The sequence below is a fragment of the Dreissena polymorpha genome, chromosome 5 (assembly GCF_020536995.1).
Source record: "Dreissena polymorpha isolate Duluth1 chromosome 5, UMN_Dpol_1.0, whole genome shotgun sequence".
In the NCBI taxonomy this organism is placed as follows: domain Eukaryota; kingdom Metazoa; phylum Mollusca; class Bivalvia; order Myida; family Dreissenidae; genus Dreissena; species Dreissena polymorpha.
Window position 1 is genome coordinate 30253804 of NC_068359.1, and position 17172 is coordinate 30270975.

General features: G+C 38.5%; 1 protein-coding gene and 1 long non-coding RNA gene across 2 annotated transcripts in view; one reads left to right on the forward strand and one right to left on the reverse strand.

The window, feature by feature from the left end:
- The first annotated feature begins 2929 nt into the window (after window positions 1-2929).
- LOC127831138 (uncharacterized) lies at window positions 2930-4521 on the forward strand. The gene is made up of 4 exons (XM_052356129.1): window positions 2930-3133; window positions 3317-3616; window positions 3827-4124; window positions 4433-4521. The coding sequence occupies exons 1-4, from the start codon at window positions 2930-2932 to the stop codon at window positions 4519-4521; spliced, it is 891 nt and encodes a 296-aa protein (XP_052212089.1).
- Window positions 4522-14384: 9863 nt separating this feature from the next.
- The window catches only part of LOC127832487 (uncharacterized), a 29908-nt gene continuing 27120 nt past the window's right edge, over window positions 14385-17172 (reverse strand). Inside the window, exons 2-3 of the long non-coding RNA XR_008026919.1 lie at window positions 14781-15248; window positions 14385-14623 (exon numbers count right to left, since the gene is read on the reverse strand). This is a non-coding gene — a long non-coding RNA (uncharacterized LOC127832487). The remainder of the gene's footprint in view (window positions 14624-14780; window positions 15249-17172) is intronic.

Below are 17172 nucleotides of genomic sequence, written 5' to 3' on the forward strand. Positions count from 1 at the left end.
TATATGTGTAAATACATAAACTGGCCCTTCGTATGTGATTTATGTCAGGTCATTAATATAAACAGTTAATGCACATAACTTGAGTTACCGTTATATTATACTATTCTTCTACAGTGTTCCCTATGTTTCACTGCCCACAATCACTTTCAAACTTGGCAAATATATAATTCAAACAAGTATACCACAATGTCGGCTCAATCAAATGGACAAAAGCTTTTTTTTAAAAGGTTAAAAAAAACAAAACAATACAATGGTCACATACCAAACCTCGTGCCTTGCATTTTCAGAGATTGTGAAAGTTTTCCCTTTTATTCTGTACAGGAAACACATTTTAACACGGTGGAGCCAATTTGAATCAAGGACACCATTTGAACAAACTTAGTTGAAAACAACCATGCCATGTATCATGCAAACTACCAAACCTTTGTGCATATTGGTTTCAGTGATTTTTGTCAGTTTTACTACATAAATGGAACACAGGTTACATCCATGTGCCAGTTGTGAACAAACTAAGTACAGAAGCTCAACTTATTTTAGATGCCAATACTAAAACTCTGGGCCTTATAGTTCCAGATAGAAAGATTTTTCAAGTGTATAGTATATACGTTATATGGAAACAAAATAGATGAAGGACAATTAAGGCACGTTTTTTTATAGGGAATGATTTTAACAAACTTGATAGAGGAACACAATATAATTGAACTTTCAAATGTTAAATCTTCATGGCTTATCGTTTAAGAGAATATTATTTTGTTATCTTACTATACAAGTTTATATTAATCACAAGAAGCCCTAACAATTCTTTTATCAGAGATTTGTGGTGTTTTCCTGTTTAAGATATTTCTTCAATTATGTATCCCCATGTGCTTCTACAAGTTATCACTCGTGGAGAAACATACACTCCTCACACTTGTACAGCCTTTCTCGTGAATGTATCCTCATGTGTGTCTTCAAGTGCCTACTTTTCTTACATGCACAACCACAACCTACACTTGTTTCTCTCTTGAATGTATCATCAAGTGTTTTTTCAAGTAACTACTATGTTTAAATGAAAAGCCACACACATCCCACATGAACGGTCCCTCCTCTGTGTGTATCTTCATGTGTTGTCCAGGTACCACTTTGTTTGAATGTTTTACCACACACCTCACATTTGAACAGTCTCTCTTCTGTATGTATGCTCATGTGTTTCTTCAAGTCAGAACTCTGGTTACAAACATAGCCACACTCCTCACACTTGCACAGTCTCTCTCCTCAATGTATCCTCACGTGTGTCTTTAAGGTACTACTTTGCATACATAACCAAACCACTCAAACTTGTACAGTCTCTATACTGAATGTATCCTCATGTGTGTCTTCAAGGTACTACTTTGGTAAAAAGCATAGCCACAATCCTCACACTTGTACAGTCTCTCTCCTGAATGTATTCTCATGTGTCTCTTAAATGTACAACTCTGGTTACATGCATAACCACACTTCTCACACTTGTACGGTCTCTCTCCTGCATGTATCCTCATATGTGTCTTCAAGGTACTACTCTCGTTACAAGCATAGCCACACACTACACAATTGTACAGTCTCTCTCCTGAATGTATCCTCATGTGTGTCTTCAAGTTACTTCTCTGGTTACAAGCATAGCCACACTCCTCACATTTATACGGTCTCTCCTGTATGTATCCTCATGTGTGTTTTCAAGTTAACACTCAGTTTAAATGCTTTACCACACACCTCACATTTGTACAGTCTCTCTTCTGTATGTATCATCATTCTACATACATCCTCGAAATAATTTCAATTGCCATATATTTCTATTACCAAAAAAAAGGTAACGCAATTTTTCAAACATGTAGATTTTATATAGCATGTCTTTCAGTAGTATCGGCCCTTTTAATGAATACATAAGAATTTCGGAAGAGACCAAATACAAAACACGTATGTGCTATATGTCAATCTATAGTTATATGTGTATTCTTGGACATAACAAAGAAACTTGCGCCGCAATGTTGTCAAAAATATACTCGCTAGACTTAGCTCCCTAGCTGTAGTAAGCTGTTTCATGTAAAGCTGTCTCATAGTATCGGCCCTTCTGATTCGTTGCTTAGATATGTTACTATGCGCATAACTCTTGATCATATTGTTCTTAAAATAGTTTTACATTTTATTTAAAAATAATCGGCATATAAAACATTTTATAAAGCTACTAGTAGTCCATAAATCCGCCAAGGACGGTCCCAAGCCCGCGCTGAAAAAGGAGGAGGGTTGGGCGTAGGGCTAGCTACCCTACCCTGTTGAACCTTACAGAAACGCCAAACAGAATAACAACATACATCACTGACCTGGGAGAAGGTGGACCTCCAGCTGGAGGACGTATGACGCCGGACGGTGAAAGCCAGTGTCAACTGGAAGCCATCAGGCCGAAGACCATCATCTCCACCAGGACCACTACCACCATCGGTACATGGAATGTCCGAACCATGTGTGAGCCCGGGAAGACAGCACAGGTGGCCGCAGAGATAAGGAAGTTCAACCTCACCATCCTAGGGATCAGTGAATCAAGATGGACTGGCTCTGGGCAGAAGCGACTGACATCCGGTGAGTTACTGTTTTTCTCGGGGCATGAGCAGGAGGATGCAGAACACACCAAGGGAGTAGCCCTAATGCTTTCCAAGTCGCACAGAGAGCAGTCATTGGGTGGGAGGCACACGGACCTCGGATAATGATGGCCTCTTTCCTTACAAAGAAGAAGAGGATCAACATGGACATGATCCAGTGCTACGCCCCAACAAACGACAGTACAGAGGATGAGAAGGACAACTTCTACAATAGACTGTCAACTATCATACAAGACAGACCAAAGAGAAACATCATTATTCTAATGGGTGACTTCAACGCCAAGATCGGCAGTGACCACCGAGGAAATGAGTAGATCATGGGAAAGCAAGGGTTAGGCGAGATGAACGACAACGGGGATAGATTCGCCGACCTGTGCGCCACAAGTAACCTGGTCATCGGAGGGAGTGTTTTCCACCACAGAAGGATACACAAGGCAACTTGGGTGTCACCAAACCTGTCAACGGAGAACCAGATTAACCACTTGTGCATCGCAAGGAGTTTTCGTCGCTCTCTCCAGGATGTACGTGTCAAGCGAGGAGCAGACGTGGCTTCGGACCATCATCTCCTTGTCGCCCGATTTAAACTAAAGCTGAAGAAGAGTTGGACAGGGGGGCCCAACCAACGCTAACGGTACAACACTGCCACTCTGAAAGACACCTGGAAGCAAGAAGAGTTCAAGGTCACTCTCTCCAACAAGTTCCAGGTCCTAGAGGAGCTGCTTGAAGAAGGGACGATAGAGCAGAAGTGGAAGAACGTGAAAGAAGCACAGACTTCAACATGCCAAGAAGTACTGGGCCCCAAGTCTTACACCCACAAGAAGTGGATGACAGCAGAGACGCTCCAAAAAGTTGAGGAAAGACGAGAAAAGAAGGCAAGTGTAAACAACAGCAGAACACGCGCCGCAAAAGTGAAAGCACAAGAAGAGTACACCAAAGCAAATAGGAGCTTCAAGCGAAGTATCAGAGAAGACAAGGGGAACTACCTAGAGACGCTTGCAACAGAGGCAGAAGAGGCAGCCTATCAGAACAGAACTAAAGATATGTTCTTCATCACCAAGAGATCAGCAGGAAAGTTTGCCAAGCCAGAGAGGCCAGTAAGGACAAAAATGGAGGAATAATACCAGGGGATGAAGGGCAGAAGAAGAGGTGGATTGAGCACTTCCAGGAGCTACTCAACAGGCCTGCCCCTGTGAACCCACCGGAGATTCTGCCAGCTACAAGTGATCTGCCAATCAAATGCTGCACTCCCACAAAAGAAAAGATCAGCAGCGCCATCTAAACAATTGAAGAACGGCAATTCTGCAGGACCTGACAGCATACCGGCAGAAGCGCTTAAGGCTGACGTGGAGACCAGTGTGGACCTACTACACCCGCTTTTCAGCAAGATATGGGAAAAAGAAGAAATACCAACAGAGTGGAAAAAGGGGTTACCTCATCAAGCTTCCCAAGAAAGGCGACCTCAGTTCCTGCTACAACTTCCGAGGAATCACGCTGTCATCCATCCCAGGAAAGGTATTTAATCGCATCCTACTGAACCGAATGAAAGACACAGTAGACCCGCATCTCCGTGACCAACAAGCAGCCTTCCGAACGGAGAGATCGTGCACGGATCAGATCGCAACCCTACGCATCATTCTGGAACAATCCCTGGAGTGGAGTTCGCCGTTGTATGTCAACTTTATTGACTATGAAAAGGCGTTCGACAGCGTTGACCGGGAGTCCCTCTGGAGACTTCTGAGAAACTACGGAGTGCAAGAAAAGATCACCAACATCATCAGGAAGTCTTATGAGGGAATGACCTGCAAAATTGTTCACGGCAGAACAGCTCACGGATGCCTTTGATGTGAGAACTGGTGTGAGGCAAGGCTGTTTACTCTCACCTTTCCTGTTCCTACTGGTCATAGACTAGGTAATGAAGACATCAACGGAGCAGAAGCGGAATGGAATTCAGTGAACACTCTGATAACATTTGCCGATGATTTGCCTCTTCTCTCCCACACCCAACAACAGATGCAGGAAAAGATAAACATAGTAACGGAGAACTCAGCTAAACTGGGCCTCACCATCAACAAAGCGAAGAGCAAGGTGTTCAGGACCAACGCATCAAACAACACACCCATCACAGTCCAAGGAGAGGCGCTGGAGGAGGTGGACAGCTTCACCTATCTCGGCAGCATTCTGGACAACCAGGGAGGAACGGATGCAGCTGTCAGTACCTGCATCGGTAAATCACAAACAGCCTTACATCAGCTGAAGAACATCTGGGGATCCAACGTAATTGGCATCACCACCAAGATTAGGCTCTTCAATACCATTGTGAAGCCGCTACTCCTCTATGGAGCAGAGACCTGGAGAACCACTGTCACCACCATAATGAAAATACAGGTCTTCATCAACACCTGCCTAAGGAAGATCCTCAAGATCCGCTAGCCAGACAAGATCTCCAACGAAGAATTATGGAGAAGAACAAATCAGCAGCAAGTTGAAGAAGACATCCTTCAGAGACGTTGGAGGTGGATAGGCCACACCCTTCGCAAGCCTGCATCCAATACGACAAGGCAATCCCTCACATGGAACCCCCAAAGGAAAAGAAAGAGAGGGCGGCCTCGAAACACCTGGCGCCGTGACCTGGATGCAGATGCTAAGCAGATGGGCCAAACATGGGGACAGCTGGAGAGACTCGCCCAGAACCGAGACGCCTGGAGGAAGCTGGTTGGCGGCCTATGTCCCAGATGGGACCACAGGCGAAGATGAGCTGATGACTTGTAGTCCATAAACAAACTAACATAATTGTGTGTTACGTAATTAAAAATCAAAGCATCACCATGGAATAAACATGACCTACTTTCCAACGAACACCGGAAATCATGAGAATGATCGTCGTAAAAGTCATGGATAACCATCAAATAAATTACAACTTCCAAAAATTAAAAAAACACATTAACTTTCTAGCACTTCTTGAAGGTTTTCGTTAAAGGCGCGATACTTTGAGGAGGAGCGATGAGAGTAAGAGATAATCTATTACCGACTTAATAGTATGCAAACTAGGACTAAATCTTAATTTAAGGATTATTTCGTACACACCAGGAATTAATTGTAAAACATGTAAATAATCTGAGAAAGAAGAAACAAACAAGATTACAGAAAACGTCTTCATCGTGGCGTATTGGAGATGATGTCCGCATAACGACCGGGATCGAGATCATGAATAGTAGAAGAGGCTATAGAAGTTTTCAGCGCCATAGACGTCAACCTTCAAAAACCACAGACGTTTAAGCTCATCCTCAGACGTGCCCATGAGAAGCATTACCATACATACTTGCAGTTGAACAAATGTACTTATTTAATCTAACAAGGGACTATAGAGTTCGCCACCACCAAAAAGCTGAAAAGACTTCAGCAGTTCAACGTCACTTTCCACGTCGTCCGCAAACCGTTTTTTGAACTGCAGTCTGCACAAACCTTATTGCGACACTAAGATTCATTTAGGCAGATGCCTCTACTCAAGGTCATGCTGTCAAGAAGAAGAAATGCAAACTATGTCACCATATTTCGCCACAATTAAGGCCTGGGACGATATTAACCAGTTGTCCAAAGCTTTGTGATGGACTTTGAGGTCTGTTTGTTTTACTTTTTTCAATCATTTGGTAGCGTTAGTCGCGTTATTTATTAGTTATTATGTTTTAGCTTGTTCAATCATGTAGTAGTAGGAGAAGAGTTATTTCATGTGTAATTATGTAAAAAGGTAGATGCCAAATCTTCAATCAACCTTTACATTTAATATTTCAGCACTATGGTGCGCGCTTAAGATGGGGCCACGCTGTTGTGAGGTGCATTAACGCAATGTGCCTTAAGGCGACGCACGAGAGACGCGAGGCCGTCAATATATTGATGCCACTTGATGCGAAAGTAAGTGGCAATTCCATTTCTGCCCGAAATGCAGACTACGTGTGCTTTCAACAGGTACGATTTTTAAATCCAACATGTATTCGCCCAAGTTTACAAGTACATGTAAATACAGTAATAATACAATGCATAATAAATTTCGTTTTCAAATATTGATATAAAATGCCTTTATTAATCCATGCCTGCTAACCAGGCAACGTCAATGGAAACAGAAGCCGTCTTTGGCTATTTTATATGGGAGACTGGTCCATATACCGGCAAACATTGAGAACTAACAAAGATTCAGAAGCCAAGTTATAAATTCGGTATGCACACCAGCTTGATAAGACTGTTGCCTTTTGAAGGGATGTCATTATCAGGATGTAGGATAACGTTACTGTGTTGGGTTCAAAATGAAACGTTAATGGATGTATACACACCGGTAAGTGCTGCTTTTTAAAAATAACTTTAAAACAATTGTTCGTAAGAATATCAACTAGTGCATAAAATACAAATTTTAATGCTGCTTATGGCAATGAGAAATACTGCTTATAGCAATGTGAAATACATAACAACACTTAATTTTATAAGCCTGTTTTCTTGATTAAAAAAATCCATGTATACTGCACGATAAGGCTTTACGCAACGTGAAATTTTGTCACCGATTTAAGACGTATTCAAAGTTTTTTTCTTATACCTGAAGATATCGACACAAACTGCAAGAAAAAACTGTCTTTTATGCACTAAACATTTTTGCAAATGACTTTCAATAACTTGAGATATATGCAAAAATAAAGTTATTTACGTTGTGTTTACACTCTGTTCAGCCCGTGTGTAAATCCCTTGTCATGCCGTTGATTCTGCACCCTGATTATCGTGTCTCGGTCTGCAGGTTTCATATATTATACATGCATGCTGTCGGAATAACCGCGCATTGTATTAAGGACATGACTGTGTGGTAGGTCTTCATCTTGACGATAACCAAAGTCAGTTTGCGATAACCAAAGTCAGTTTGCGACATCCAAAACCAAAGTCAGGTTGCTTTGCATGGTTTGCGAACACAACTTGTTTGGCCACACACAACCCGTTTGGCCAGAACTTTCAGTGTCAACACCTGTTTTGTGCTATTTTTAGGGGCATCTGCGGTTAATTCGATTCTTAAGAAATAGCTCAATATCAATATCAGCCGGCGAAGCCCTATCTGATTTTTGTGTTCGTTGTATGGTTTTGCCAACATTAATCTCGTGTGTAGAGGAAGATCCGGATTGCATTATCTACATTAGCAATGAGTGTTTAGAAACTTAACCTTTCTGGGACCAAATGTCGGCATCAAAGTTGTCGACCAATCCTTGCATAATACCAGCGTAACAATCGCAAATAGTGCGTCAATTATTGTCTCTCGCTGATCTTTAAAACCATTTGTAAATAATAAAGTCTAATGTTGAATGCACATTATGTCCGACCAGATTAATAAAGTGATTTAAGTAATAAATAACAATTTATTAGAAAACAATAATATATATTAAGAGTGCATTTAAATAAATTACACATATTCCGTATAAATATTGTATTATATGTTACACATAGTGCTAATATTCCGTATTCACCAAGTACTAAACAATACTTTGTAGTCATCTTTATTTTCAGCTGCCGTTTAAAAACAGGTGAATAGATTCGACAATTTAAACAGTTTAATATTCTCATGTATGTGACCAATACCCCAGTATTTGTGTGCTCATCGAGTCAGTTAAATAAAAAAAACTATTTCTTGGACAATGACCAAATGTTTATTTTAATGTTTGTGGACTTAGAAGGTATCATTTTGAGCATCACCAAAATTTCAATCAACGTGCTGGAGTGGTCCAGTATTGCGAAACACTAATACTTCAATTTGATCAAGATAAATAGAGAATAAAGGTAACTGACCAATCGTTGTGTAATATATCAGCACTCTGGATGAGCAAACGATTTATTGCTTAAATCTTAAGGAGGAGTCCGGGGATATCCGATGTATCACGATTTATACATCAGAAGAGGCTTTGAACAAGGCTCGCCGTTGTTTTAATCGTGCCAAGCTTGATATATACACAACAATAGAGCAGTAACGTTAAAATTTCTTTTTATCACATCTCAACGTCCACAATTTAAAGTAATACTAAAATAGAATCGCTACGAGTGTACTTTGTATGCGAGAATCAATATGGTTTTTTGAGTTTGACACGTCAATCACGGCGACATGTGCAGTTGCGCTTATTTTTTATGTTTTGTGGTGGTTGTGTTGTTTCTGCGTCTTAAATATATGACATATGGGTATTAAATTGTTTATTCTGTTTGATTTGATTATATTTTACATATATCAATTAATGGAAAAGTCCCAGAAGTTGCTTTAAACACGCGATTTTCTAAAATATATGTGTATGTCTAACACTATGTTACTTGTACTCATATTATTTGACCAACCATACCGATTGTCGACTTTTTTTTCCTATTGCTCATCAATATTTTATCAACATCAACAAAATCAATAGCTTTACACTCATCATTTTTGTCGCAAATATCGCGATATTACGCAAAAATAAATACTTTTATAATCAGCACTTATATCGTGCGTCGAACATACGGTAGATCTCAAGCGTTCAGAATTTTAAATTGGAAATAATAAAAAAAACACGATTATTTCGTGGTACTTTTTTGCACTATAAAGACCCGTGTTCGTTTGTATGAACGCTCATGGTCGCGTATTGAAACTGGTGTCCGTCTTATGACAGAGAGGTCTCGGGTTCGCTTTCTGGGAGCGTTCAACGGCTTTTCCATTGTCAGGTTTGTACTCGAAATGGACCTGAGAGTGCCTCAATAAGCGTTGAAATCAAGTAAAATCAATTTAATAAGTTGTTCAGTATTCGATGTTAATAAAATACTTGCATCGAATAGATTGCACAAGATGCAGATACATTACATTTGTATTCGTACATAGCATAGGATTATCTTGTCCGTTTCACAATTATTATTCACAAAATTAAACACGTATTTTATAAACAGTCATTCCAAACAGTTTCAATGAAAGCCCGAAAACATGATCAGCATCTTATAACTTCCAGCTTAATTTCTCGCACCTATAAATGTTAAGGTTCATGTAGAGGCTTCATTTTGAAAAATGTGGGACCCCTAGCATTGAACTCAAATTTGACTAAAGGAAGAGTGCCACATTGATAATGTATACATATATGCTTTAATGGATGTTTTTCCTTCAAACTGCTACCAATTTTGTACATCAACGTATCATAACATCCACAAAATCAATCAAAATACAAAGAGATTTTAACACTAAAATATACATTGTTTTCAAAAATCTGAATCATGTTTATTCCACGTATTTCGGCGGAAAATTATATAACTAGTGAATGATATCGACATTGACGAGGGCAAGTTACGCTTAAATAGTAAAAAAAGTTTGCATATCTAGAAATATCAAAACTCGAACACATGTCATTTCATCACCATGGGGGCAGCCATTTTTAAATTAATAAAATAGAAAGAAACATGCTAAAAACTCACTCATCGCCTAATTGACATTCCATACGGTTGACGATGACAAATGCATTGGATTGTAATCTTTCCGTTGATGTTTGCAAACTGCACGATCAGACCTCATAAACACTCAAAAGAATAACTATGTAAGAAGCATTTCACCAATGTTTACAATCGTTGTCGAATCACATATACTTTATTATTGCGCATAAAATAGTACGCTTACAGACTGACAGAAAGATCTAGATTACTCCGTTCAATTCATCACGGTATACTATTCTATTGATAATATATAATAATACATCGCTTTACAATCTAAAAGTAGTAATAATTCTTTTAAACGGAGTTTTTAATAACGAAAGTGAAAACAACGGAAGTTGGTTGGATATTCTGTGAGATGCACTTCGGCTCCAGAAAAACAATACAAATTAACTAAAAAGACGTGTGGGGGACAATTTTCAGCTGGAAACTATTTCAAATAGGGTAAGTGATGATATCTCTACGCGGTCATTTCTGTTATTTAGTGCGATCTCTTGCTGATTAATGTTAATAGTTGTTTTACAAGTTGCCACCAAACTGTCAAAATAAGCATGTGTTATCTCAGGTATGTGTATACACATACCCGGTTTTCTCACACCTGCACGTGGTTTCGACCGATTTGTTTTGCACGTTTTTCTACGGATCACAGCGATGGCCACGCTTTCAAATGGGTAGAATGAATCGAAATATAAAATCAATCGTTTTGCCAATTTTTTTATATTCCTTTACAATTTTATATGTCGTCTGCAATCTATTTCAATTTGAGATGGTTTAAAATTTGCAATTTGGTTGAGAGGTAAATAACAAAATTGTTAAGCCTTTGAAATAGAATTGTGACTCTTATTATCCACCATACCTGGATTGTTAAAAAGTAGTTACGTTTTAGTTATTTTTAGAACTATGTTTAGGATATTTATCCAAAAAGGCAGTTGAATAAAAACTCATTTGTTGTTTTATGACAATAATTTTCTGTGAAATGTTGCTAACTTGACCTTGTATATGTATATAGCTTTGTATTTATTCAACTTAAGGTAGTGCATATCATTCCTAACTTAAGATTGAGATTTTGTAAATTAGTGTAAAAAAGTATTGGTTTTAAACCAAAATACGAATAAAGCACACAAATATTGAATGTAAAAAATGTGTTTATGTTATTCTATCCGTCTTTAGCTTTAAAATGATATATAGTTTGACCATATTGTACCACATTCAATGAAGAAAAACCAAAGCGAAGTTTTAATGAATTTTATCCCCCCCATGAACCTTAACACAGCTCTGAGCTTTCATTCAGAATTGAAACGAGACATTTAAAAAGTGACATACATGTACTTTGAATAATAAAGGCAAAATCTTTGAGAAAACTCGAGTGTGCATAAAAGCGATTATTTTGAAAGTTTTTCGAAGCAATGGCTATGTTTCAAACGGTTAAATTGTCGATTATTTTAGAGTGAAAGATGTGTATTTTTGTTAAATGTTTACTTTCTTTATGTGTGGACGTTGTTGATAAAATCAGCGATGCAAAAAAATAACTTGATTTCTCCTTTCTCTATATGGACACATTTGCAATTATTATATTGCAGCGCGTTATACCATGCTATTTGCGAAACTCGAAGTTTCTGTTTGTCTATCTTTTTCAGTAGTGGGAGGAACACTATGGTTTTTTTAACATTCTTGCCACTTTAAAAAACGTACATGTTGCAGTAAAATAAACGATAGAAACGACAGCCTAAACTGCAGCAAATATATACTACGGATTCACATATGATATAGAGAACTGAATATAACGTTTTCTCGGTCGTCGGCACTAGTTAGTGTAATACTATATATTAGTTTTGACTCTTACTGTCAAATGTTACATTATGAGATGGCAAATTTCAGACAACAGTGACACCAAAGAACTCCAAATATAAACCAGATCAAGTGACTAGGGGGTTGGTCAACGCGGTGATTGTTCATGTACAAGTAAGTGTAATAAATCACAGGTGGTTAGCGTATGGCTATGTAATTAATTAGTAAAAACATAATTTTGAATTAAAAATAATCAAATTAAAACGCAAACCCAACTTCTCTGAAAAAATCACTATCATATATATGAAACAAGAGCACCTCATAACGGGTGCCACGCTTGGCTGCGGGTGCAATTTTGAAAGCTTGTCAGATTCTTTTTAAAGAGGTCACAGTGACCTTGACCTTTGACCTAGTGACCCAAAAAATGGGTGTGGCATGTAGAACTCATCAAGGTGCAGCTACATATGAAGTTTTAATGTTGAAGGTTGAAGCACTTTGATTTTAGAGCCAATGTTCAAAACCTTGACAAAATGTAAAGGTGTTAGCACGACGCGGACGGCGGACACGACGAGCTGGCTATGACAATACCTAGGGTTTTCTCCAAAAACAGCTGAGCTAAAAATGTAAAGTGAATCCGGACTAAGATATCAATATTTATTGAAAAAGTTAACAAACGTCGCATGGGTATAAGAAAAACTGTATTAAAATATGCCGACCGGTTTCTCACAACTCATCAGGGCATATACAATATACACAATAACGTCAAATCGTCAGAGCAACAATGTTAAATAACTTTACTTATAGTATAACGTCAAATTATTATAATGATTTTATTTGGACTTCAATAACTCAATAAAACATTGTTCTTTTGCTAACCTTTTAGGTCACTAGGTCAAAGGTCAATGTCTTTATCACACTAAGGTTGAAAATCGCTTCCGATCAATAACTCGTCAACGAATTGACCGATTGGCTTGATACTTCACATGTGCATTGGCCTTTGACAGTAGATGACCCCTATTGAAATTGGGTCACTAGGTCAATGTTAATATCACACTAAGTGAAAATAGTTTCCAATCAATAACTCGTCAACGAATTGACCGATTGGCTTGATACTTCACATGAGCATTGACCTTGGACAGTAGATGACCCCTATTGAAATTTGGGTCACTAGGTCAAGGTCACTAATACAAATTAAGAGTACAATCGTTTTCGATCAATAACTCGTCAATCGTGAAATTGAGGCCACTAGGTCAAAGTCATTGTTACACACTACGCATGAAATCGTTACCGATCAAGAACTCGTTAACTGATTCACCGATTGGCTTGATACTTCTCATGTGCATGGGCCTTGAACAGTAGATCCTTGAACAATATGACCTTTGACCTAGAGACTCCAATTTTAATAGTAGTCTCTAGGTCAAAGATCATAGTCACAATAAGTGGGAAAAGCGTTTCTGATCAATAGCTCGACAACGAATCGACCGATTGGCTCGATACTTCCATGCGCATTGGCCTTGAACAGTAGATGACCCCTATCAAAATTGGGGTCACTTGGTCAAAGGTCAATGTTACTGTCACAATAAGTGTGAGAATTGTTTCCGATCAACAAATCATCAACGAATTGGCTTTATACTTCACATTCGCATTGGTCTTGGACAGTAGATGACCCCCCATTGAAATTGGGGTCACTAATTCAAACCCCTGTTTGGAGGGGCATATGTCTCAGACCGCGGAAAACTTGTCTGTTTTGAAGCATTGTCTTTTCAGGCGTGTGATATCTCCTTGCTTCCACTTCGAGTAAACTCAATTCTTAATTGTGAAACATTTACTACAGTAAAATATTGCTGGAACTTTAAGCTACTGTAAAGGCTGTAACTTCTACATCTGGTCGTGTTTTGCATTTCACTTCACCAGGTTTCGAAAAACGTATTAGATATTCGTTGCTTAGCTATGGATAAAATATATTAAGATCTCCTTCCCCTTTAAAAAACATACTTCACTAAATCTTAATCCATCTAATAAATCCCTGAGAGATTTAACCCACGACTTTTTTCTGGGTGTATATCATGATCATGTTATAAAATATCAAAAACGATTATGTACGTGATTGTTATATTTTAAACCAGTACTTTAAGACACACATAATACGTTAATTTATTCAAGGTACACGTCCAAGTTCTCCATTAACGAAATTATTTTGTGTTTGAAAACCTCACACCTAACACTTGCTTACAGTATCTTAAAGGTATTCTTTCAATCTTCACACAGTCACTATTTTTAACCGTCATACTTCACAACCATAGCTAAGAATATGTTCAACAAGAAATGTGTCCACAGGACACGGATGCCGCCAACTGTAACTTTGTCACTACATAAAAGTATAACTGTATAAACGCTTGGTAGAAGTTATTAGCTTTTTTTCAAATCCTAAACGCAGATTTCGATCCCAAACGCGGACCCTATAAGTTCAAGGTCAATGTCACAGGGGTCAAAATTTGTGTGCGTTTGGAAAGGCCTTGTCCATATACACATGCATGCCAAATATGAAATTGCTATCTGAAGCGACATAGAAGTTATGAACATTTTTCGAAATCTAAACGCAAAGTGTGACGGACAGAAGGACGGACAGACGAACGGACAGTCCGATCACTATATGCCCTCCTTCGGGGGCATACAAATGTCTTAGAATATCAAAATAAATCAGTAAGCCACATAAACTAGAGAGCGGACAACATGCTTAATCCTTGAAATGCACTAAGTGACCCCGTGACCTAGTTTTTGACCCGGCATGACCCATATTCAAACTTGACCTAGATATTGTCTTAATACAACTTCTTACCAAGTTAAGTAAAGATCAAATGAAAACTACTTCAATTAGAGAGCGGACAGCATCCTAAATTCTTAAAATGCACTAAGTTACCCAGTGACCTAGTTTTTGACCCGGCATGACCCATATTCGAACTTGACCTAGATATTGTCTTGATACAACTTCTGACCAAGTTTAGTAAAGATCAGATGAAAACTACTTTAATTAGAGAGCGGACACCATGCTAAATCATTGAAATGCACTAAGTGACCCCGTGACCTAGTTTTTGACCCGGCATGACCCATATTCGAACTTGACCTAGATATTGTCTGGATACAACTTCTGACCACGTTTGGTAAAGATCGGATGAAAACTATTTGAATTAGAGAGCGGACACGAAGTGTGACCGACCGACCGACCGATTGACCGACCGACCGACCGACAGTGCGAAAACTATAAATCCCCTTTTCTTCGAAATGGGGGCATAATAAGTTTATTAACAAGGGCTGTTTGTAAAACATGCACGCCCCCATAAGGGCTGTCAGTTGTAGTGGCAGCCATTGTGTGAATACGTTTTTTGTCACTGTGACCTTGACCTTTGACCTAGTGACCTGAAAATCAATAGGGGTCATCTGCAAGTCATGATAAATGTACCTATGAAGTTTCATGATCCTAGGTCTAAAAATTCTTGAGTTATCACCCGGAAACCATTTTACTGATATTAATTGTAATTATTATTTTTGGGTAAATTCACATGCCAATCATGTCCTTGCTGTATTTATATACATGTAAATACATATTACTGGCCCTTCGTATGTGATTTTAGCCAGGTCATTAATATAAACAGTTTATGCACTTAACTTGAGTAACCGTTATATTTATACTAGTCTACAGAGTTCAGTATAAGAATACTTGACTGACCACAAACACTTTCAAACTTGGCAAATATAAAATTAAAACAAGACTATTACCGGCTCCAACATTGTCAGAAATTCCACCATTTTCAGATTTTTTTAAATATATTTTTTGCCATGGCCACCAGAATATTTGACGTAGGAAGAAAATGAAATGACGTGCATTATGTCCATATTGCAATCTATCCATGTTTCAAGTTTCATGAAAAAATAATCAGAACTTTAAAATAAGTCACAAGATCCAGAAAGCCACCATTTTCAGCAGTATTTCTAGTCTATTTGTTGCCAAAGCAACCACAATTCTTGACGTAGATACAAAATGAAATGACGTGCATAATGTCCATATTGCCATCTAGCCCCGTTTCAAGTTTCATGAAAAAACAAGCAAATTCGTTGAATTGATATCCCCCGCCCATATGCTTCTTGACACAAAAGGGTTATATTTGACACTGAAAAAAGCATTTTTTCAAGATTCAAAGGGCCATAACTCTGTAATTAACAGATGGTGTACAATGTTATTTGGCATGCATCATCCTCTTATCCATATATATATACTCATACCAAGTTTCAATGAAATCCGCAAAAGCACTTCCAAGATATGGCTCCTGACACAAAAGTGCCAATTGTATAAAGCATTTATTCAAGATACAAAGGGCCATAACTCTGTTTTTAACAGATGGTATACAATGCCATTTGGCGTGCATCATCCTCTTATGCATATATACTCATACCAAGTTTCAATGAAATCTGCCAAAGCACTTCCAAGATATGGCTCCGGACACAAAAGTGCCTATAGGAATAAAGCATTTTTTCAAGATACAAAGGGCCATAACTGTTTTTAACAAATGGTGTACAATGCCATTTGGCGTGCATCATTCTCTTATGCATATATATACTCATACCAAGTTACAATGAAATCCGCCAAAGCACTTCCAAGATATTGCTCCGGACACAAAAGTGTCTATAGTAAAAAGCATTTTTTCAAGATACAAATAGCCATAACTATGTTTTTAACAGATGGTGTACAATGCCATTTGGCATGCATCATTCTCTTATGCATATATAAACTTATACGAAGTTTCAATGAAATCTGCCAAAGCACTTCCAAGATATGGCTCCGGACACAAAAGTGCCGGACGGACGGACAGCCGGACGGACGGACAACGCCAAAACAATATTCCTCCGCCTCTGGCGGGGGATAATATGGAGAACTTTAAAAGTTATCGCAGGATCCAGAAAAGTGCGACAGACTGACTGACGGACGGAGTGAAACCATAAGTCCCCTTTGGTGAAACCGGTAGGGGACTAACAAGTTTACCACAATGTCTGTTTCAATCAAATGGGCAAAATCTTTTCTTTTTAAACAAGATGTGTTTGTGAAACACTATGTCCCCCCATATTTTTTACCTTTGACCTTGAAGAATGACCTTGACATTTCAACACTCAAAATGTGCAGCTCCATGAGATACACATGCATGCCAAATATCAAGTTGCTATCTTCAATATTGCAAAAGTTATGGCCAATGTCAAAGTTTTACGCGAACAAACAAACAAACAGACCGGGCAACAAAAAAATAGAGCTTTGTCACAGACGTGACGA

Coding starts and splice junctions, on each gene's coding strand:
- LOC127831138 (XM_052356129.1), top strand. CDS start 2,930: ATGGGAAAGCAAGGGTTAGGCGAGATGAACGACAACGGGGATAGATTC. Junction 3,134..3,316: donor TTCGTCGCTCTCTCCAGGAT/GTACGTGTCAAG, acceptor AACAAGTTCCAG/GTCCTAGAGGAGCTGCTTGA. Junction 4,125..4,432: donor TGTCATCCATCCCAGGAAAG/GTATTTAATCGC, acceptor TGTTCACGGCAG/AACAGCTCACGGATGCCTTT.